General features: G+C 42.7%; 1 protein-coding gene across 1 annotated transcript in view; it reads right to left on the bottom strand.

Annotated features, from left to right (window-relative positions):
- The window catches only part of TRPM5 (transient receptor potential cation channel subfamily M member 5), an 84305-nt gene that overhangs the window by 46441 nt on the left and 15714 nt on the right, over positions 1-22150 (bottom strand). The window contains exons 3-4 of the mRNA XM_045014386.1: positions 7750-7903; positions 1199-1379 (exon numbers count right to left, since the gene is read on the bottom strand). Coding sequence (XP_044870321.1) covers positions 1199-1379; positions 7750-7903 — 335 coding nt within the window. The remainder of the gene's footprint in view (positions 1-1198; positions 1380-7749; positions 7904-22150) is intronic.

Raw genomic sequence — 22150 nt, 5'->3', positions numbered from 1 at the left:
GGTTACCAAACCCAAATGCTGTAGTGACAACCAAACCACTTGAGGTCGCCCTCGCTAAATGATTTAGCATATTCTGCAAACTGTGTCAGTAGACAAAAAATAAAGTAAAATAAAAATAAGTCCCTAGCAGTGTCCGCTTGTAGGTATTGAGATGACTTGCAACATAGGAAGTGTACAGTAAGTATAAACAGCAGCTGCAATGATCTCAATAACTATTTCTGTTTATGGTACTTCTGATACTACCTTAGTACTTGGCTTTTTTTAGTAGTGAAAAGCAAAAACGGCACTGTGACCATTTTTTTCCAGAACCAGTAAAGCAATATGAACAGAGTATATACTATATTGAGCACTAAAGTATGCTTTAAGCACTTTATAAACTTCAAAATGCAGTTATGCTCATAGGGGCAAAGAAAAAATGGCTTCTTAACTGACAGATATGTATTCAGAGTCCTATTTGCCAATTGTGTCAATATTTCAAATACTTTTCATTCCTATTAGCCCTGCAGTGAACAACAGATAAAGTGAACCAGATTCTTTTCTGGTTTCTGCATCACTTAACAAAATTGTAAACTCAGTTCCAATAAAAAATTCTTTATGAATGGTGAGGATGTGATGCCCACAATAGGTCAGTTTGACTTTCAGATTCCAGGTTGAGTTTGCTGGGCTGCCAGTTAAAAGACACAAAAACACACACACTTTTAATCATAAGGTGAAGAGATTCAGGTGGTATTTTTCAGAAGTTCTCTCTTGTCTCAACTCTGTTCCCACTGCAGTCAAGACTGACTTCAATGGGACTGTAGTTAGGCCAATGCTGAGTGCTTTTGAAAATCCTGCCGCTACTAGGAAGCTGGAGAGAGAAAATTGATATGGATCCCACTGTGACACCTTTTCCCCATCACCTTTTAGAGTATAACTGCACTTCAAACGTTTATCAGTTGCAAGAACCACTGCCTGGAGGAATTTGGATGAAGTAGTAAATAATTGAGATAGTCATACTGCAGTAACTTGTATCATTAATACATATCTTAATACAGGTGTAGGCCACCATCCAGCAAAGCCCTTAAGCATGTATTTAATTGTTATGCATATGAGCAGTTCCACTGAAATTAATGATGACAGATTTGGCAAATGCTGGATGGGGACTCTTTAGGGTGGAGGTAGAAGAAATGATGTTCCCGATTTTGGAAGTTGAACCAACCAGTGCTTTCTGTGGCCTTTACAAGTCCTTTTCTTAAGGTGTCCCGTAACCAAGGTTTCATCTGGAAGTTTTCTTCTTCTCCAACTAAAGAGATAACCAAGTTGGGAGCAGGTAGGTTCCATTTGTTGATCATAATATCAAATATAACTCCAGGATGGATGGCACATGGAACTTTAACAAACTGTAATAAACAAAAGGGCACTGAATAACAAGATAGCAGTACAGTATAACACACCCTATCTTTACAAATTAATTGGTAAAATTATACCTCTCAAAACTACATCAAATACAGGGCATAAGTTGCAGTGTGGTACACTGCATTGCTTTATTCTTCCCTCGCGCCACTGTAAAGTGATTTTCCAATGCATTGGAGGCATCGGAACATGAAGAGATGTTGACTTGTTCTTCATCAAGATCATTTTTATGTGATTTCCCTTTCTCTCTCCCCTCTGTCCTCCCATTAGTGGAAATGGTTCGTATACAGTACCTGGTCACTAGCAAGATTGGTGTTCATCAAATTACAGTTTTACTGTAGAGGATGGCTCAGAGATGTTATGTATATAATTGGAACAGATGGGGAAAATCCTTCACCATAACAGTGAAATACTGTACTGATAGACCTTAATATTCAAAAAGAAGGAGTTTGTCTCCAAGAAGAGTGAGACTTGGCATGTCGGGTCAAGGTGCTGTAGGACATAAAACTTTTTGTGGACAGGAAGCCAGTGCTGGGGTGTACAAACCCCACGCTGGCAATGGCAGAGTTTAAGGGGAGCGTGACAAGCCAATTAGCCCAATCTGTGTCACCTGCAGGGGAGACAGGTCATTAAGGACTAGACCCAGCTGGGGAGAACCAGACTAGGTGTTTCCTGTAAATGTAGGGCAAGAGAGAGGTGACCCCGGAGAGAGGTAGTTGAACCACATAGGGGTCTGCAGGAAGGAGTTTGTACCCTGGGACTCTCCCTGAAGGGAGAAGGCAGCTGGGGAGGAGGAGACTTCAGAAGCAGGCCTGGGAGAAGAGAGACTCCAGGAGAGAGGTCCTGAGGGTCAGCAGCTCAAGATGAGCCAGGCGTCAAGGGAGAAAGCCCTGTGAGGTGGTGCTCTGTAACAGAGGAAGGAAGAACGCTGCAAAGACTGTGAGAGCAGGAAAGAGACTGCAGAGAATTGCATCTGGGGAGGGCAGAGGAGATTTTGTTCCCTTGAGTTTAGACACCCTGTGTCACAGAGTAACAATAACATTGGCCCTTTAAGGGTACATCTACACAGCGATTAAGCACCTGTGGCTGGCCTGGGTCACCTGGGTCGGACTCAGGTAGCAGGGCTGTAAAACTGCAGTATAAATGTTTAGGATCAGACTGGTGCCTGAGCTCTAGGACCCTGTGAGGAGAGAGGGCCTCAGAGTCCAGGCTCCAGCCTGAGCCCAAATGTCTACACAGTGATTTTATTATTATTATTATTTATTTATTTATTTATTTATTTATTATTTTTAGCCCTGCAGCCCGATCATTGTGAGTCCAAACCTGCTGACCCAGGCCAGCTGCAGCTGGGCCCCAGGTCTTTTATTCGAGTGTAGACATACCCTTAGAGGGAAGAGGCCAATGTGCCTATGACTGGTCAATTTAGGCTTTAGAGGGCACCTGGCCCTAGAGGGAAGGAGACCTGGAGAGTCAGAGCCTGAGAAGAGACAGAAGCAGGAGGTGGTGTGGTGAGAGATGCCTCAGACTCGGAGGCAGGGAACAGCAAGGAAGAGCTGGCAGGAGCTTCTTGGGAGAGAGCTTCAGGAGATCCAGTAGAGAAAGCTGAGCTCCTATGAGATCTGTAACAGGAGTGTTGGGGAGAACTGACACAAGCTGGGGACCCCTGATGAGTAGAAGACTTGGGCAGTGGCCCGAAGAGGATCTGGCTTTGTCAGAAGAGCTGAACCCAGAAGCGAGAAAGCTGTTGTGGGTGCCCCTGAGCAGGGATAGGACTCACTGGAGGAGTAAAGCGTTTCAGAAGCGGAGAGCCCTCTAAAAGGTAATAAGGTAATAATTGGAGATATACCAATCTCCTAGAACTGGAAGGGACCTCGAAAGGTCATCGAGTCCAGCCCCCTGCCTTCTCTAACAGGACCAATTTTTGTCCCAGATCTCTAAGTGGCCTCCTCAAGGATTGAACTTACAGCCCTAGGTTTAACAGGCCAATGCTCAAACCACTGAGCTATCCCTCCCCCTTCTGAATGAAGAAGTGAGTGAAAGGCAGCAAGAAATGGGTCACTCTCAGATAGGGATGTCTGGAGAGTGCAGCCCTTGATCGGAGACAAATGGGAACAAAGTGCTGCTGCTATTGACTTTTGGGTGGGTGCTGTGAAGGTGATCTCCCTGGAGAGAGGAATGGGAAAATCCCCCTGTATCTTTGTATGTTTGTTACAGAAAATGGAGAATGGTTTGATTTACAAGATTTTAGGGTATTACTGCACTGGTGTATGTGAATAAATTTATGCCCAGGGGCAGGCTTTGTATTGGACACTGAAGGACTATGCCCCTCTTATGGATGAAAGAAAGTGAAAATTGAGGCAGGTGCCTCTGCCGGAAGCTGGTGGGTGTCCCAGGCAGGGCTGACCTATCACACTCTGGAGGATGTGGTTCTTTTTCTGTGACCTGGCCAGAGGGCCATGTCACTGCCCAGACCACTGAAGTCTGGAGGGGATAGTGAAGCAGAGGGACTGCAATGCTGAGTCTTGCCATGAGGAAGCACTTCAGGACAGTGAATCTGACAGAGCCACACATTAGGACTGATCCTGCAGACCTTGCTGAGGCAGTTCTGCCTTAGGAATTGCCATATCAGATCAACAGGTGGGCAGCCATCACCATAGTCCCTGAACACCTCAAAATCGTAAGTGTATTTATCCTCACCACACCCCTTTGAGGTAGGGAAGTGCTACTATCCCCATTTTATACATGGGGAACTGAGTCTGAGAGACTAAGTGATGCCCAAAGTCACAAGTTTTAGCTTAATACTCTTTCTGATACTGGTCAGTACAAAATACATCAGAAGAAGGTGCACAAGACCCTGTAATGGACAAGTATGGAAAAACCTGCCAACAGAGGAAAGTGTCTGCCCAACTTCCATCACCCAGTTTTTGACTTTTTTGTACGGAAAAGGTTTTATATTCCTTTTAAAAAAATAAACAAATCTTGGATGTTATCCATATAAATATCTAGTTATGTCTTTTTATCCTGTTAAGTTCTTGACCTCACTGGGGTCTTATGGCAGTGAGCTCTACTGGTTATTCATTGTGTATCTCCCCAGTATCCACAGTGGTCAAGACTGATGCATTATTGAGTTCTTCTTCAATATCCTTGTCCTCCTCAACCGTTGTCTTGACTCCTGTGGAGTCCAGAGGGGTTAACCATTTTGTCACAGACTTCTTGTTTCTGCACTACCTGAATTATTTCTTCTCTGTTTTTATATCTTTGGCTATTTGCTCTTCGAATACTCTCTTAGCCTTCCTAATTTTCATGACCTGCCTTAGTTTATGCTCTTTTTCCACTGGCTTCACTTGAGCTGGATTTCTGCTTTCTGTGGATACCTGTTTGGCTCAAATAATCCGTTGATAATTCAGTGATGCAGAGTTCAATGACAAGCAAAGATTTCTCTGCTGATGTATTTACTAAGTACGATGCATGGTTTTCATCATTGGATTGGCATTAAAAGTCTAAAACAGACCAGTGATGTCAATAGGATCAGCCAGAGGAAATAAACCAAAGTGCCTCAGCTCTTAAAATATTTACCAGAAGAGTATAGTACATACAAGTCTTCTAGACCATTGTTGTAAACTAGAGCTAAGTACTGCAACCACATATCCCCATTGTACTAAGCTTTCCCAGCCCACCATTCAACTGTGGACATACTTTGATATATAATTATGATCTAATTTCCTAGGGCTATTCATGAGTGTGTTGTCTTCATTCTATAGTAATGGGCTTTGGAAGTAACAGTCATTTAATGTTTATATATGACACTTTAAATCACATGCTGTTTTGCTTCCAATAAGGCTTGCTTTTGTTATATACTATAAAAGGTATTAAAAAAAAAGGATGGGTACAAATTACAGAATAACAGAAACAAAAGAAAAAGTGTTAGAACCACCTATTTATACATATTGCCGCCAATAAAATAGGCTTCTTCAAGGAAGCCTTAGACTGTTTTAAAAAATCTACAGAACAATAACCTATATAACTCTCAACATGCATACCACTCAAACAAGCCATTGTGTGATCTTATTATTAACACCCTTTAGCACTGCCTCCATGAATCTGATGCTTCCTCCTGTTTTTATCTTAATTTTGTTGTAAGGTCTTCTGGGTGCAGACTCCAAGAGGGACTCCAGCCCGTACATGCTATTCTGATGGTGTATTAGGATGGTAAAGAAGCCCACAAGGGGACAGGGAGAATTCCCCAGCGATAAACTTTGTATTGGACCACCTGTCCCTGCCTTGTGCTGGCCTGTTGGCATACTGTTGGGTGCTGAGGATAGAACCAGGGATGGGGAAACAAATCAAACCACTGTGGCTGGTCTGGTAATGCTGTGGAGGCTGCTATAACTGAGAGAAGCTCCTAGGGCTGCCAAGATAACATCAGAGACTGTTTTGGTCCTGCAGCAGCCTACAGTCTAAAAGGCACAGTTTCCTACCTACAAGCCTCCCTGGGATGTGCCTTCCATAGAGATGCAGCATAGAGTTTGATCATCCATTTTCATTTATTTTGTACTGCACATTTATAGCGAAATATCCATAGGCTAAGATTTTAAAAGTGCCTTATGATTTTGGGAACCTGTTCGTTTTTTGTTGTTGTTGTTGTTTTGTTTTTGAATACCCAACTTGAGACATTGTAAAGGTGCCTGATTTTTCAAAGGATGGGTGCTCAGTCCTTTCTGAAAATCAGGCCCCTTAAAAGTTGTAGCAATTTTTTAAATCACTAATCCTGTTTTTTTAACCTTGGCTGCTAGTAACCATTTTAAAAGTATATTTGTTGTTGCAGTTTAGATAGGGAATCCCACTGTATTTTTGTATCCTGCCTCCTTTTTCTTTTGCATCTGCCTATTTTGAATGCACGAGTTTGTTACCTTTGTATGATCACTAAACCACACGCATTGCTGTGGCATCTGAGCACCTTCCAAAGTATGTATAAAAAATAAATAGGTGACGGACATAGGTGAGGTTTTCACCTTCTCTGTGTTGTATATTGGGTAATAAGTGACACCAGAGTCTTGAAGGTGTCATTTGGCTGAATATGATTGTGAATGCGAATGCATATGCATATCCCTTAGCAAAGTGGCTCTCAGCCTTTCCAGACTACTGTATCCCTTTCAGGAGTCTGATTTTTCTTGGTTACCCCCAAGTTTCACCTCCCTTAAAACCTACTTGCTTACAAAATCAGACACAAAAATACAAAGTCACAGCACACTGTTACTGAAAAATTGGTGACTTTCTCATTTTTACCACATAATTATAAAATAAATCAATTGGAATATAAATATTGTACTTATATATCAGTGTATAGTCTATAGAGCAGTAGAAACAAGTCATTGTCTGTATGAAATGTTAGTTTGTACTGACTTCACTAGTGCTTTTTACAGAGCCTGTTGTAAAACTAGGTAAATATCTAGGTGAGTTGATGTACCCCCTGGAAGGCCTCTACGTACCCCTGGTTGAGAACCACTGCCCCAGAGGCAGGGATGTCCAGTGGTTTGAATGCAGGCCTGGGAGCCTGGGATGCCGGAGTCCTCTTCCTATCTTTGTCACTGATTCACCTTAACATTACTTTGCACTTTACACATTTTGGGCCAGATCCTCAGCTAGTGTAAATCAGTATAGCTTCATTAGGTCAAAGTAGCTATGCTGACTTACACCAGCTGAGGATCTGCTCAGGATCCCATGCCTTCATCAGCACAAGCCTTGGTGAGTGGCTAAGAGTAGTTCTGGAGTCTCGGTGACTGTGGAGGACTTGACTTGGGAGAGTTTTACTAGGTAGCATCCAAGAGTGAGATTATGGATATGGGATGGATAGAAGGTAACAGAAACTTCTTCTGGAAGTACAGAGGGAAGAAGTCAGGCTAGAATTTTAATAAATAAATAGGCAAAGGATACATTTTTTTAAAATGTTTTAAAAAGTAGAAGTTTAAAAAATTGATGGGCAGAAGCTGAAATAGGCAAATGATATGCAAATAGACAAAGCTGGGAAGGGTAAAATAAACTAAAAAAGTGTAAATGGTTCAAAGCCATCCAGTTGTGCATGATGCTTATTTATGTAACCAAGTGACCTTATAACTGTCAGCCCCTGCCCCTTCCTCCTTTCTTCTTGTTTATTGCATTTGTGTGTCTTACTTTAAATTAGATTGTAAGCTCTTTGGGGCAAGAACCATGACTTCACATGGGCTTGTACAGCACACAGCACTGATGCCCCAATCCTGTTTTTGAAACTTTGCATGCTACTGTAATGCAAATTAACTAATCTGACAATAGGAATAGAAGTCAAGAACCTGAAGTTCCTTAATGGGAGAAGTATCATACCTTCCCAAATTTCTTTCCGGAAGCCATGAAGTCAATTTCTCCTGTACAGTATGGCAATTCCCTTCTGAGTGCTTCTTCTTTGTCATTACTGCAAAGTTTGGCTTCTGTGTCTTCCATTGGAGCAGTGGTATGATAATTAGTGCAGATGGATTCTCTGAAATAATGGAGCACTTAAAGATGAGAGTTCAAAAGTATTCAGGTTACATTGGGAAAGTCACAAAATTTGCCAAAGTTAATAAATAACAATTACTCTTCATTCAGAGTGTTCATCTGTATTCCCCTATTTTACCCTTTATCACAGGAATAGTCAATTATTTTTTTGTTGAGGTTCAAATTTCTTGGTCAAGATTCAGACCAGAGAATATAATTAAAAAATTAATAACAATAATTATAATAAGTAAATAAAAAGATTTTGGGGTCAGTTCAAAAGCATCTGGCTGTCTGGATTTGGCCCATGGTCCGCCTATTGACTACCCCTGCTTTAGCATTTTGTCTTAATATTAATATGTTATAGTAGTAGCATAACATTATATTACAGACAAGACTGGAGTCCCATTTGCTAAGTGGTGTGAGGACTGCCTCCTACTGTGCACATATACAGCAGAGTTTAGGATCAAAGTAGATAAGACAAAGGAAGTACTATAATACTCCTCTGGCAGATAGGGAGCCAAAGCACAAAGATTTGAAGTGAGTTGCCCAAGGTCACATGGGAAATCTACGGCAGAGCCAGGAATTGAACCAAGGTCTCTCAAGCTGAAAAGAGGGGCCTTGGCATGAAACAACAGTTGTGCTCGTGGCTGTAACTAGTGATGTTTATGTTGCAACTTCTTGGTGTTGTCATCCCATTGTGCTACCCAGATGCTGTGTTGTTGTGTAGCAACCCAAAATAACAAAGTTGATGCTTTTGTACTGGCTTGAAGCTATTTTGGGGGAGGTTCAGCCCCAGCTGTTCATGGGAATGACTCACTGATTGCATGTGTCTCATTTTCAATGTGTGAGACTTGAATGCTGTGTAGCTGTCGGGCACAACATAAAAGTCTCACTCTTCCATCCGTACGTGGATGTAGCTATGCATTTGCAGAAGAGGGAAGCCCACCAAGACAGCATGCGCCCAATGTTGCAGAAACTCACCTGTAACTAAAATCCATGGGAAGTTCCTCATGTGTTAACCTGTGTGATTCTAATGGAACTATGCTATGTGTTGGGGTTTAAACCAGCAATTCAGTCAGTGCAATCTGTTTGTCATGTGTCTGCTACTCTGGCTAAAGATGCTAGGGTTGAAAAAAGCAAAACCACCCTACACCTGTATGGAAATTCATAGAATCATAGACTATAGGGTTGGAAGAGACCTCAGGAGGTCATCTAGTCCAACCCCCTGCTCAAAGCAGGACCAAACCCAACTAAATCATCCCAGCCAGGGCTTTGTCAAGGCTGACCTTAAAAACCTCTAAGGAAGGAGATTCCATCACCTCCCTAGACAACCCATTCTAGTGCTTCACCGCCCTCCTAGTGAAAAAGTTTTTCCTAATATCCAACCTAAACCTCTCCCACTGCAACTTGAGACCATTACTCCTTGTTCTGTCATCAGGTACCACTGAGAACAGTCTAGATCCATCCTCTTTGGAACCCCTTTTCAGGTAGTTGAAAGCAGCTATCAAATCCCCCTCATTCTTCTCTTCTACAGACGAAACAATCCCAGTTCCTTCAGCCTCTCCTCATAAGTCATGTGCTCTAGCCCCCTAATCATTTTTGTTGCCCTCTGCTGGACTCTTTCCAATTTTTCCACATCCTTCTTGTAGTGTGGGGCCCAAAACTGGACACAGTATTCCAGATGAGGCCTCACCAATGTCGAATAGAGGGGAATGATCATGTCCCTCGATCTGCTGGCAATGCACCTACTTATACAGCCCAAAATGCCGTTAGCCTTCTTGGCAACAAGGGCACACTGTTGATTCATATCCAGCTTCTCATCCACTGTAACCCCTAGTTCTTTTTCTGCAGAACTGCTGCCTAGCCATTCGGTCCCTAGTCTGTAGCAGGGCATGGGATTTGTCCATCCTAAGTGCAGGACTCTGCACTTGTCCTTGTTGAACCTCATCAGATTTCTTTTGGCGCAATCCTCTAATTTGTCTAGGTCCCTCTGTATCCTATCCCTACCCTCAGGAGTATCTATCACTCCTCCCAGTTTAGTGTCATCTGCAAACTTGTTGAGGGTGCAGTCCACGCCATCCTCGAGATCAGTGTTTCCCAAACTTGGGACGCCGCTTGTTTAGGGAAAGCCTCTGACGGGCCGGGCCGGGCCAGGCCGGTTTGTTTACCTGCCACGTCCGCAGGTTCGGCCGATCATGGCTCCCACTGGCCGTGGTTTGCTGCTCCAGGCCAATAGGAATTGCAGGAAGGCCATTGGCCTGGAGCAGCGAACCGCGACCAGTGGGAGCCATGATTGGCTGAACCTGCGGACGCAGCAGGTAAACAAATCAGCCCGGCTCGCCAGGGGCTTTCCCCGCAGAAGTGGCATCCCAAGTTTTGGAAACACTGCTCCAGATCATTAATGAAGATATTGAACAAAACCGGCCCCAGGACCGACACTTGGGGCACTCCGCTTGATATCAGCTGCCAACTAGATATGGAGCCATTGATCACTACCCATTGAGCCCGACGATCTAGCCAGCTTTCTATCCACCTTATAGTCCATTCATCCAGCCCATACTACTTTAACTTGCTGGCAAGAATACTGTGGGAGATCGTACCAAAAGCTTTCCTAAAGTCAAGGAATAACATGTCCACTGCTTTCCCCTCATCCACAGAGCCAGTTATCTCCTCATAGAAGGCAATTAGGTTAGTCAGGCATCACTTGCCCTTGGTGAATCCATGCTGACTGTCCTTAACACTTTCCTCTCCTCTAAGTGCTTCAGAATTGATTTCTTGAGGTCCTGTTCCATGGTTTTTCCAGGGACTGAGGTGAGACTGACTGGCCTGTAGTTTCCCGGCTCCTCCTTCTTCACTTTTTTTAAAGATGGGCACTACATTAGCCTTTTTCCAGTCATCTGGGACCTCCCCGATCACCATGAGTTTTCAAGGATAATGGCCAATGGCTCTGCAATCACATCAGCCAACTCCTTTAGCACCCTCGGATGCAGCTCATCCGGCCCTATGGACTTGTGCTTGTCCAGCTTTTCTAAATGGACTTGTGCTCGTCCCCTTCTTTCTCCACAGAGGGCTGGTCCCATGCTGTGTTGCCCAGTTCAGTAGTCTGGGAATTGACCTTGTTCGTGAAGACAGAGGCAAAAAAAGCGTTGAGTACATTAGCTTTTTCCACATCCTCTGTCACTAGGTTTCCTCCCTCATTCAGTAATGGGCCCACACTTTCCTTGACTTTCTTCTTGTTATTAACATAGCTGAAGAAAACCTTCTTGTTACTCTTAACATCTCTTGGTATATTTTATGTTTTATCTGCTATATTTTATGGCAGTGTAGTAAGACTCCTGCTTGGGCTCAGGGGCGGCTCCAGGCCCCAGCACGCCAAGCGTGTGCTTGGGGCGGCATGCCGTGGGAGGAGCTCTGCCAGTCGCCGGGAGGGCGGCAGGTGGCTCCGGTGGACCTCCCGCAGGCGTGCTTGTGGAGGGTCCACTGGTCCCATGGCTTCGGTGGAGCATCCGCAGGCACGCCTGCGGGAGGTCCACCAGAGCCGCAGGACCAGCAATCGGCAGAGCACCCCCTGCGGCATGCCGCCGTGCTTAGGGTGGCGAAATGGCTAGAGCTGCCCCTGCTTGGACTCATCTTGAAAGTTTGAATCTGAATTCAAACTTCACCAAAGTTTGGGGATATTTTGATCTGGAAGATTGGTTTGGGCCTTAGAGATGGGCCCGCATCACAAATTTCAGGTCTGGAACCAGCTCCAAATTTATCCAAAGTCTGGGCATGTTCTAGCCAGATTTTGTTTTCAGGACAAAGATTCTCAGATGGTGAAAGGTATACTTTCTGGGTATCCATTGATTAACCCTATTAACAACCTCAGGTTATATACAGAAGTTTCTGTTTGGCATTTGGATTGTTATTTTTACAGATACAATCCCCTAGACTGACACTAATCCTGTGACCCTACATCTGACCTGCTCTTCTGGAGACTAGATAGGCAACAGTGGGGCAATAATAAAGCACCTTCATGCAGTGATCAAGACTGGCCTGGTTTGTGATAATACTGGAGCCAATGTTAGTAATAACCAGTACAGCTGCCCAGCAGATAGGGTTGTGATCCAGGAAGAAATGCCTGCATTATACAAAGCAGGAAAGGTGGTTCTGATAGCAGAGTGGCAAAACATCAACCCTGAAATTGAACACAATTCAGGATGGCATCCATGCAAGCACCTCCTACAGTCATATATAGAGTTGGCAACCAGATTAGATGAGACATTGAGCTATTCTGGTATGGAATTTCTTAGTTTCCTGTGTATTTTGTCCAGGTGACATTGCAGATACCGGTAATTCCAACAGATGGCACTGCATTTCTTAGTAAGAACTGATTCTAATTCCAGTGTTTACTTATTCCCCTTGTATCTATTCTCTAATCACCCAGGAATAAATAGTCAGTTGGACTCTTAATATGCTTGCACTTAAATGCTGATTCTGTTGCATGTCTGGCATAGCACTGTGACAAGCAGTAACTGATTAAACTAGTAAACGTTGCTTTTGTATGTAATGCTTTTTGGAGGGGACATTCATAGATTCTAAGGTCAGAAAGTACCATTGTGATCATCTAGACAGACCTCCTATATAACAGAGGCCATAGAACTTTGACATTGTAAGGGGCGCTCTCTGCATTCAGCAAAAACATGAAACAAACTCCATGAAAATAGCGTGACTTGTCTGCCATAAAGATCATATCCAAACGATTTGCAGATATTGCCTTCAAATGCAAATGCCAAACACTGGTTTTGTGCCACTGCTGTTTTGCATTTGTTGTTCCAGGCAGCTATGGAATGGAATCCATGTGATTCACAGTACAATACAGACATCCTAGCATCCAGATCACTTGCCTCCATTTTCAAAATGGAGATGGGCTTACATTGAAATACCTACCAGAAGCTAAAGGTTTTCTTCACCTTCCCTAAAGTTTTCTAAACTAGTACAGATTATCTTTATTTTAACGCTTCCACTGTCATGGTCAGCTATCACTGTGCTGAGCTAGAACACAACATTGTTCTTTTAAGGGCCTGCTTTTTATTTGAAACTATGCACTGCAATGGGACTGTAGCAGGTATTGAACATAGAGCAGCACATGACTTGCATTTTCCCCTAGGTATTTAATATGGTAGGCAGCAATGAAGAGGATAAACAAAAAATAAATTCTATTATTTCCTCTTGGACTGGTTGGTGTTTGTTCTTTACAAAACAAACCTTGCATTGACAATGTATTGACTAATGATCTATTACAATTAATTGTCATTTCATTTGGCTCCTCTTGTTCTTGGATCTTCTTGAAATGCTTCCCTCTGAAGTCAGTGGAAAGACTGTCATTGGTTTCAATAGGCATCAAATCCAGCCCTAAAACTGCACTTGACTCCAAGTGCATCATGTTACCACTGTTGGGCCAGATCTTCACATGGTATAAGTCAGCACATTCCATAGAAGTCAGCTGAGCTTTGTTGATTTACATTAATTGAGGATGTGGTCCATTGTCTGATTGTAAGGATCCAGGAAAAGTATTAATCAGAAAAGGCAGACAGTGGCTAATGGGAGATTAGTCCATGTACTGATGGGGAAAATTAAAAACATGTCCTTCCAAGAAGGAGAGAGGAATATGCCACAAGCAGAACTGATTGAAAAACCTGGAGGGGGGAAATATTTTGCCTTTTTTCCCCTCTAAAATTTTAATGAAAATTTTCATTGTAAAATCAAATTTTCAGAAAATTTCAATGAGCTCTAATTCTGAGATTTTCCACTCTCTGTGAGGCCAACAGATGCCCAAACCTAAACAAAAATAACTGATTTTAAAAGGTGAGCAGTGGGGGGGGGGATGCGTGAAATGAGACTTTTCCACCAACCTCTGTGTGTGTGTTTAAAAACCAACCAACCCCAAAGCCCAAACACAATGTATTTGACAGCCTTACTTTAGGTACGGACAAGATCTAAGTAAATACATCTTTTTTATAACTTTACTATCTATATAAAAGATAGGTATTATTAATATTAGTGGGTCAAATCCTGACCTGGATGCTTCCATTGTCTTCAATTTCCAGTGTCCATGGAAAGAATGTGACTAATTATATTGTAACCGAAACACAATAACCCAGAAAACTATTTCAAACTAGCCTAGCAAGTTAATACAGTTTAAAAATAATACAATTGTCAGTGCCACCTACACATAAATCAACATCATTTATACCTGGTGATGGCCTAAGTGTGGTGATTCACTGTGTGATCCAGTCTCATGAGTCACTATTTCTGTGAAGTAGTCTTTTAAAGTATTTAAAGCATGCTGTCAGGACTGAGCCATTATAAGATTGGGGCATGTAATACCATGGCCTAATACTATAGCACAGTTTGTTACCACCCAGTCCTGAACCAAGATTTAAATTGTGTTGAGGGCTTCCATATTGTGACTAGTCCCTACCGCAGCTGACACTGAAGCTCAGACAGGACCCAAACTGCCTTGGTCCAAGCAAACTGTTGGCTGGAACCATGTTTCTGAATGGCACCAATTGCTGGCGTAGACAAGGCCCAGCCATGTTATGGAATACTTTACAACATCAGGTGATACCATAAGTACTACCAGCACACCCAGCATACCTGAGCTATAGCACAGTTTTAGGTGTCATTATAATGTATTTGTGTGTAGGCAGGGCCAGATTGTTCTATAATGGTATATATAATCATATAATAGTTTAAGCCAGCTGGATTTACTCATAGAACCCAGGTTGTCACAGGGTTATGTAAGCCATTTCCTAATATGGGTTAAGACAGTGCCCATTTATGCCCTGATTCAGCACAGCACTTATGCATATGCTTGTTGAACTAAGGCCTAAATCCAGGTGGAAAGGCATCCTGTTCCCACATGGAAAAGGGGTAGGAAGTGGGGAGGATTCAAATGCAGTTTCCATTCCTATTATAGAATCACAGAAATGTAGGGATGGAAGACGTCTCAAGAGGTCATCCAGTCCATTGCCCTGTGCTGAGGCAGGATTAAGTATATCTAGACCATCCCTGATAGCTATTTGTATAACCTGTTCTTAAAAACCTCCAAGGACAAAGATGATATAACCTTCCTAGGTAACATGTCCCAGTGCTTAACTATCCTTATAATTAGAAGCCTAATATCCAACCTAAATCTCCATTGCTTCATACTAAGCTCATTATTTCCTGTCATACCTTAGGTGGACATGGAAAACAACTGATCACCTTTTTCATACTTGAAGACTATTACTCTGTTCCCCCTCCAGTCGTCTTCTCTCTAGACTAATTACGCCCAATTTCTTCTAGCTTTCCTCAGAGCCCATATTTTCTAAACCTCTTATTTTTGTTGCTCTTCTCTGGACTCTCCGCAATTTGACATCTTTCTTGAAGTGTGGTGTCCAAAACTGGACAGAGTACTCCAGCTGAGGCCTCACCAGTTCTGAGTAGAGTGGAACAATTAGCTCCCATGTCTTACACATGACATTCATGTTAACACATCCCAGGATGACATTTGCCACCTTGGCAACAGCATCACACTGTTGACTCACCATTCAGTTTGTGATCCGCTATAACCCCCAGATCCTTTTCAGCAGGACTATTGCCTGGCCTGTTGTTCCCCATTTTGTATATGTCCACTTCCTGCAGAAGGTGCTCCATGCAAGGTGAGGTGGGGAGTCAGCATCCTTCCCCTGCTGGCATCATTGGGATTCCCTAGGCATCAGATTGCAATAGCTTTCCCAGAGAGCCTGCTTCATACTGGGGATCCCCCTCTGAATAGGGCCCTAGGAGTAGGGCGTCCTAGATAGAACAGCTCCATTGGAGCCACAGCAACAGGGAGTTGGCAGTTGGGGAGGGGTGTGGATCCTGGGACTCCAGAGCTGGTGCAGAGGCTTGGGCCTGAATGTAGCTGGTTCTGACCTCCTGTAAATCCAGTGGGATTTGGGGGTCAATCCAGGTTCATTCTATAAAGGGAATGCCCTGCCCCTTCAAAGGAACAATGTGTGTGAGGGAATCTATGATGGGGATGCCTACAAAGATTCCTTTTTGTAGGTTTTACTACAGGAGTGAATGACATAGCCCATGGTTGGGTTATCTCCATGGTAGGATTTGAGCATGAGTTGGAGTCATTTGAGCATGAACCATTTTTACACATGGTCCTAGGTAACTTTGGGCTTGTCTACATGAACATGTAGTTTGTGATAAGTGAGCATATGAATCTACCCCACACTAGCCTGCCTCAGACCCACTCTCTGTGTGGAACCTGCTGACGAGCACTAACATTTAGGTATATAGGAGGAGTTAATGCTACAATTAGACACTGTGAACTAATAACCAACACAGTCCCACTCTTTCAGTCAAACAACTCCAGACAATTCCCTTGTGGGCCGCTAATAAACACAAAGGGCAAAGACTGCATAATAAAAAGGATACAGCTCTCCAGGTGACATCTGCAGGCCTTGTTGTGACAGGCCTTGTTATACATGGTCCTAGGTAACTTTGGGCTTGTCTACATGAACATGTAGTTTGTGATAAGTGAGCATATGAATCTACCCCACACTAGCCTGCCTCAGACCCACTCTCTGTGTGGAACCTGCTGACGAGCACTAACAGTTCTTTAGTGCACGTTGATCTTATCCTGTTTTAAAGTGGGGGTAGATCAAAGTGCACTAAAGAATGGTCAGGGCTCTCCAGCAGGGGCCACATGGACAACTATTGCTGCCAGATTTACACCCAAGCTTACCACACACTAAATGTTCATGGAAACAAATCTTTAGTCTGAACTTACCCCTCTGATACTTTAATGAAGATGGAGTCAGCCAGGCAACTAGTCACAACAAGGCCTGCAGATGTCACCTGGAGAGCTGTATCCTTTTTATTATGCAGTCTTTGCCCTTTGTGTTTATTAGCGGCCCACAAGGGAATTGTCTGGAGTTGTTTGACTGAAAGAGTGGGACTGTGTTGGTTATTAGTTCACAGTGTCTAATTGTAGCATTAACTCCTCCTATATACCAGGGCACTGAGTGAGAGCATAGGATACTGCTCTCACCTACAGCCCCACTCTGACTCAGTCACTGTTAGTTTCCCCGCCCTTCTCAGAAGCAGAGTTAATTGGGCATGTACGCGTGTACCCAATCCTGTTGCACTGAAGTTAATGGAAGATTTGCCATGACTTCAATGAGAGCAGGAACTATCCCATCAGTTTTATTTGGCTCATAGTTTCATTGGATCATAGCTTTTAATTAACAGCTTTCCAGACAATGAGAAGGGATAGATAAGTAAGCCATGTCCCCATTGGTTTAGGTCAGGGTTCAGCAACCTTTCAGAAGTGGTGTGCCGAGTCTTCATTTATTCACTCTAATTTAAGGTTTCACGTGCCAGTAACACATTTTAACCTTTTTTAGAAGGTGTCTTTCTATGATAGATAACTAAACTATTGTTGTATGTAAAGTAAATAAGGTTTTAAAAATGTTTAAGAAGCTTCATTTAAAATTAAATTAAATGCTGAGCCCCCCGGACCAGTGGCCAGGACCTGGGCAGTGTGAGTGCCACTGAAAATCAGCTCCCATAGGTTGCTTACCCCTGGTTTAGGTTTTGGCAGCAAGGCCAGCCAATCCTGGCCCTTTACTTTTGTTCAGAGTTTATTTTGTGTGGTAGGATATTGCCTAAAACATAGCAGAGGTGGCTCCGCTAAACCTCATTTAGGTTGATGAACCAGAAAAATGGATAGTTCCTATGGTCATATCTGCACTATACACATTTTCTAAACCTTGCTCACACTGGTGCAGCGTCTATAGACAAAGCTCCTATGGCTGCAGCTTTTAATAGTTTTTCACTTAAATCTGCTCAGAGCAGTGATAACATGCCAGTAGATGAGGGTGGATGAAACTTTGTTGAGACATGGAGAGTAGAGCTACAACAGGCATTCTGCAGAAGGGGAATGCCTGAAAAATTCAAAGCAGTTTGGACTGACTTTTTAGAAGACTATGATTAATGTAGACTCTGAAGATAGATATGCACTTTCCCTCCCATCACTTCATCCTAACCCTCTTTACTTACTTTGTATATTATGATGAATCTGGTATGTTGGTACATTTGTTGTATTTGGAAAAATTAATAAATTATAAATATGAAAAAGTGTAGCTATTTTAGTCCACTCCTCTGCATCATCTAAAAATCCAATTTAAATCCTGTTCTAATTATACAATAAATGTATGCAACTGTTGCTGAGTTCAGCTGATATAACTGCAGCCCTATAGATCTGGGTTCAAATCCTAGCTAAAAAGGCTATGGTTTAAACTGGTAATGACTGTGAAATGCATTGCCTAACTAGGGAACCTCATGAGTTGACAAAGACAGTGCCAGAAAATATACCAAGCCCAGAAACCCAGGGTTGTGAGTTCAGTCATTGAGGGGCATTTGGGGATTGGTCCTGCCTTGAGCAGGGGGCTGGAATAGATGATCTCCTGAGGTCCCTTCCAACCCTAATAATCTATGATTCTATGATCTTCTGATGGCAAACATCAACTGAAGCAAGGGACTCAAAACAAAACTACATGAAGTGGCTGAGCAATAAAGTAGCAAATTCAGAAACCATGGTTAACATTTTCAAGCATGCCTAAGTGATTTGGAGTCACTACATATCTCTGAAAATTGTAACTTATATTGTTAATTGAAATTATTCAGTCTCCATTATAGGAAGACTGATATTATGGGACTTATGTAAAAGATAGTTGTAGTGTTTGTATATGTGTAGATAATTAATATAGAGAGCATCCAAAAAATGGGGAGGGGGGAGGAGGGGAAGATCGCCAGGAAATAACCCAAGAACAGATAAAGATATAGAAGTTGAGAGGTGTGTTATTGAACCAAACAAGGTTTTTAATTTTTTGCTACAGAACACACTGCATGATATTTTGCTTCCTTTTTGTAGGTAAATTTTGAGGTTTAAGGCCAGATCCAGCACTCACTAAAGTCTTCCTGTTGATCTCAGGGAGCTTTGGATTGGATCCTTAAGCTGGTTAACAACATCCCTTTAAAAGTTCCCTTCCTTTTGAACAAACTAACATGCAAAATGCTAATGCAAATGCATAGACTTTTTTCCTTTTCATTTTCAACATCATCAGCTGAAAGCAGTAAACAAAACCTATGGATATTTGAATATTGTAATTTTAGTGAGTCGACAAACATTTGCGTGTGGATTTTAACCAGCTTGTTTCACATGTGAATCAATGCTGGGGAAAAAGCTGGAAAGAGAAAATGGAAAGAAGAAAGGGCAGGGTAGTAAATAATGGAAGAAGAAGAGGAGGTAGGAGGAAGAGAATGACAGACAGGCAGAGCCAAACCATAACATTGTTGGTAAAGTGAAGCCATTTGTCATGCTGGGGTGTGGGAGGGGAAGTGTTACATTTGCTATAGTACACTGTGGGAACTTCTATTTAACCCCTTTCAGTGGTGAGTTCTTCAACTCCACATAGGATCACTAGTATGGGGTGGGAGTGGGGTTAGATACCTTACCGGAAAAATGTAGTTGAAGTTGACTTGTATATGAACACTGTCATATGGACAGAATATTGGAGGAAGGGGCCATAAGCTAAATAAAACCAACAATTCAGAATTAGGAAAGACCTGAAGTAGTCTGCTGTGGCTATGCTCAGATTTGCCTTTCGTTGTTAATCTATTAGACCTTTATACTTCCAGAACTTAAGAGTAGAATGTTCAAAAGTTCTCAGCATTGGCCTAACTCTGTTCCAATTGAAACCAACTATTGACTTCAATGGAAACAGACTTAGGCCAAGGCAAAGGAGTTTAGAAAAAACCCACCTTAAAAGCAGTGCTAAATCCATCTTTAAAAAATACCTTGTTTCACATTTAAAATGGATAAAATAATTTTGCATAAATTTTTTTACTCCCACAAAATCTTTTCTTATATATAGGTCTTGTCAGGGCAATCATCACAAAAACCATTCCCTTTGCCTCTACTGTTAGACTGATTTTTTCCACAACTGCCCTTATTTTATAGCATAAATTTGTTTACTAAACTAAGCAAATGTTACGTGCAGTTCAAAGAGGAAGTATATGCAAAAGTGAGCATCCCTTTTGCATAAAGCAGAGACACTGTCAGCTTTAAAATGCCAGACCTCCAGAAAATAATCTGTTTTGTTTCTAAGATAAAGCAAAACTGAAGAAACATTGATCTGGTTTTATGCACTCCTTGATATTGAAATATTTTATTATGCAGGCATGGTAATGACTCCATAATTAGTTTTATGTTAAGCTGTTGCCTTTGAGACTTTAAAGCCTCACTGTAGCTCAGACCGCTAGCACAAGTTGGAAGAGGATGTCTGAGTTTTTCTGAAGGTTGGACCTGAGTACATGCAGCTCCCATTGACTTTAGTTGGCACTGTGTGCACTCAGCCCCTTTAAAAGTCAGAGCCATTGAATGCACTAAAAAGTGTTCCTGGAATAATTATATAAACATCCCAAAGTCCTTCTTTTCTAAAATGTGGGCTGGTGAGTCTCACCTTTTGTCTAGATCTCAATTGCAAATAAACAACCATCTGTGCAAGCCTTAAACTCAAGAGACACAACTGTGCATTACAGGTGCACTACAATGAAGGTTGCACTGTTCTACATGTAATATTTTTCTAACTTCGCCCATGAGCATAGCAAGTAGTTCTTCTAATGGCAGCTGCCAGCACACCTACACTCAGTTACTGCTGTTCTCTGGCACTGCCTCTCAGCCTCCTTGACTCACCAGGTGGGCTGAGCACAGAACCAGGTGAACCAGGGAAGAACATTGGGAACAGTGGGGTCTGGGAGTAAGAGCCTGTAGCCAGCATAAAGGTGAATGATCAGTTTTGGGGGTGCAGATGGATGCTTAAATATCTGGGGAACAGAGGGAGAGAACTGGTCTAAGAATCACCTTTTACCCCTAGTCACAACATCCATCTGAAATACCAATATTATTAATGTTCCCTGGAATTGGGGAACACGTTTCTCCTCCACTCTTACAGCGCTGGTCTACTGATCATTCTTTCGTGTGTCAGATCAGGACTTCCCCAAAGCAGATTAGAGGTCCTGTTCTGGCAGAGGAAGTCATGCAAGGACTCACCAAATTCCTCTAACACCATACTGCAAGCACTGTAAAGCCTTATAGCTGTCCTCATACTGTGTCCATGTCCACCCAACACACTGTCCAATTCACCAGTGCACCCATATCCTGACTAACACTATGGCCAGAATGCAGGTTCTGTGGTAGTGTGACTTAGAGGAACTGGGTAAGGTGATGTGTGAGGGTGAAGGAATGTTACAGAAACTTCCCCTAATTTGACATTTATTTGCTTTAAAGGGCTAGCCTCACTGGGTTTCTCATGCCAGCAACCTTTAACTGGATTTTATTGAGGGTGGGATTTTTTGGGTGTGAGGGAGGAAAGCACCTATTTAGAATCTGTCATTCCCTAAGGCCTGATCCAAAACCCACTGAAGTGTTTTACAAACTGGGCTAGAATCACCCCCATCTGCAATGGGTGAAAACCAGCTGTGAGCAACAGAAGATTTCCCCCCAGGTGAGAGGTAGGCAGCGTTTTTTTTGTTTTTTGTTTTTAGTACAATTCAGGGGTTCCACGGAGGGGTGTGTGTGTGTGTGTGCTTAAATGTATGACTGGGCTGCTGTAGAGGCTGCCAGTAGGAACTGCCCAGATGATACACTTGAAGCAGCATGTTTCCTGGGTAGCCTGGCTATGTTCCCTCTACAGCCTAAGTTGTCCACTTTCTGGGCTATGCTAGCTGGCTCCTGGCCTGCCCACGGAGATGATGTGGTGGACACCTTGTGTCATGGTGACTAATTATGGGGAGCACTTTTTACTAGGGGGGATGCACAGGTCTAGTTTCCATGGGTGAAACCTGGCAGAAAATTGATTATATAATCCACACACCCAGCTTCAGGAAAGAAATGCATCCATTTCTTGGGTGCAGTGTGGGAGATATTTGCATTGGGAATATTTGTACAATTGTGGCTACACAACTGCAATGCCCACTGTACATGTGCTGCACCAGTGCAAGCCCCATATTGCATTGCAACAATACTGGGGGGTTGCACTGGTGCAATAGTGGTACAAATATTCCCAGTACAGACAAGCTGTTAGGACATTGTAGAAAAATGATGGGAAGGATTTTTTTTTTTTTGGCCAAGGATACAGCTTTATATCCTTGCTGCTACAAGTAGTTC

This window comes from Mauremys mutica, chromosome 4, assembly GCF_020497125.1.
Source record: "Mauremys mutica isolate MM-2020 ecotype Southern chromosome 4, ASM2049712v1, whole genome shotgun sequence".
In the NCBI taxonomy this organism is placed as follows: Eukaryota; Metazoa; Chordata; order Testudines; family Geoemydidae; genus Mauremys; species Mauremys mutica.
The sequence above is the reverse complement of the archived record's forward strand: the minus strand, read 5'-3'. Positions and strand labels throughout refer to the sequence as shown.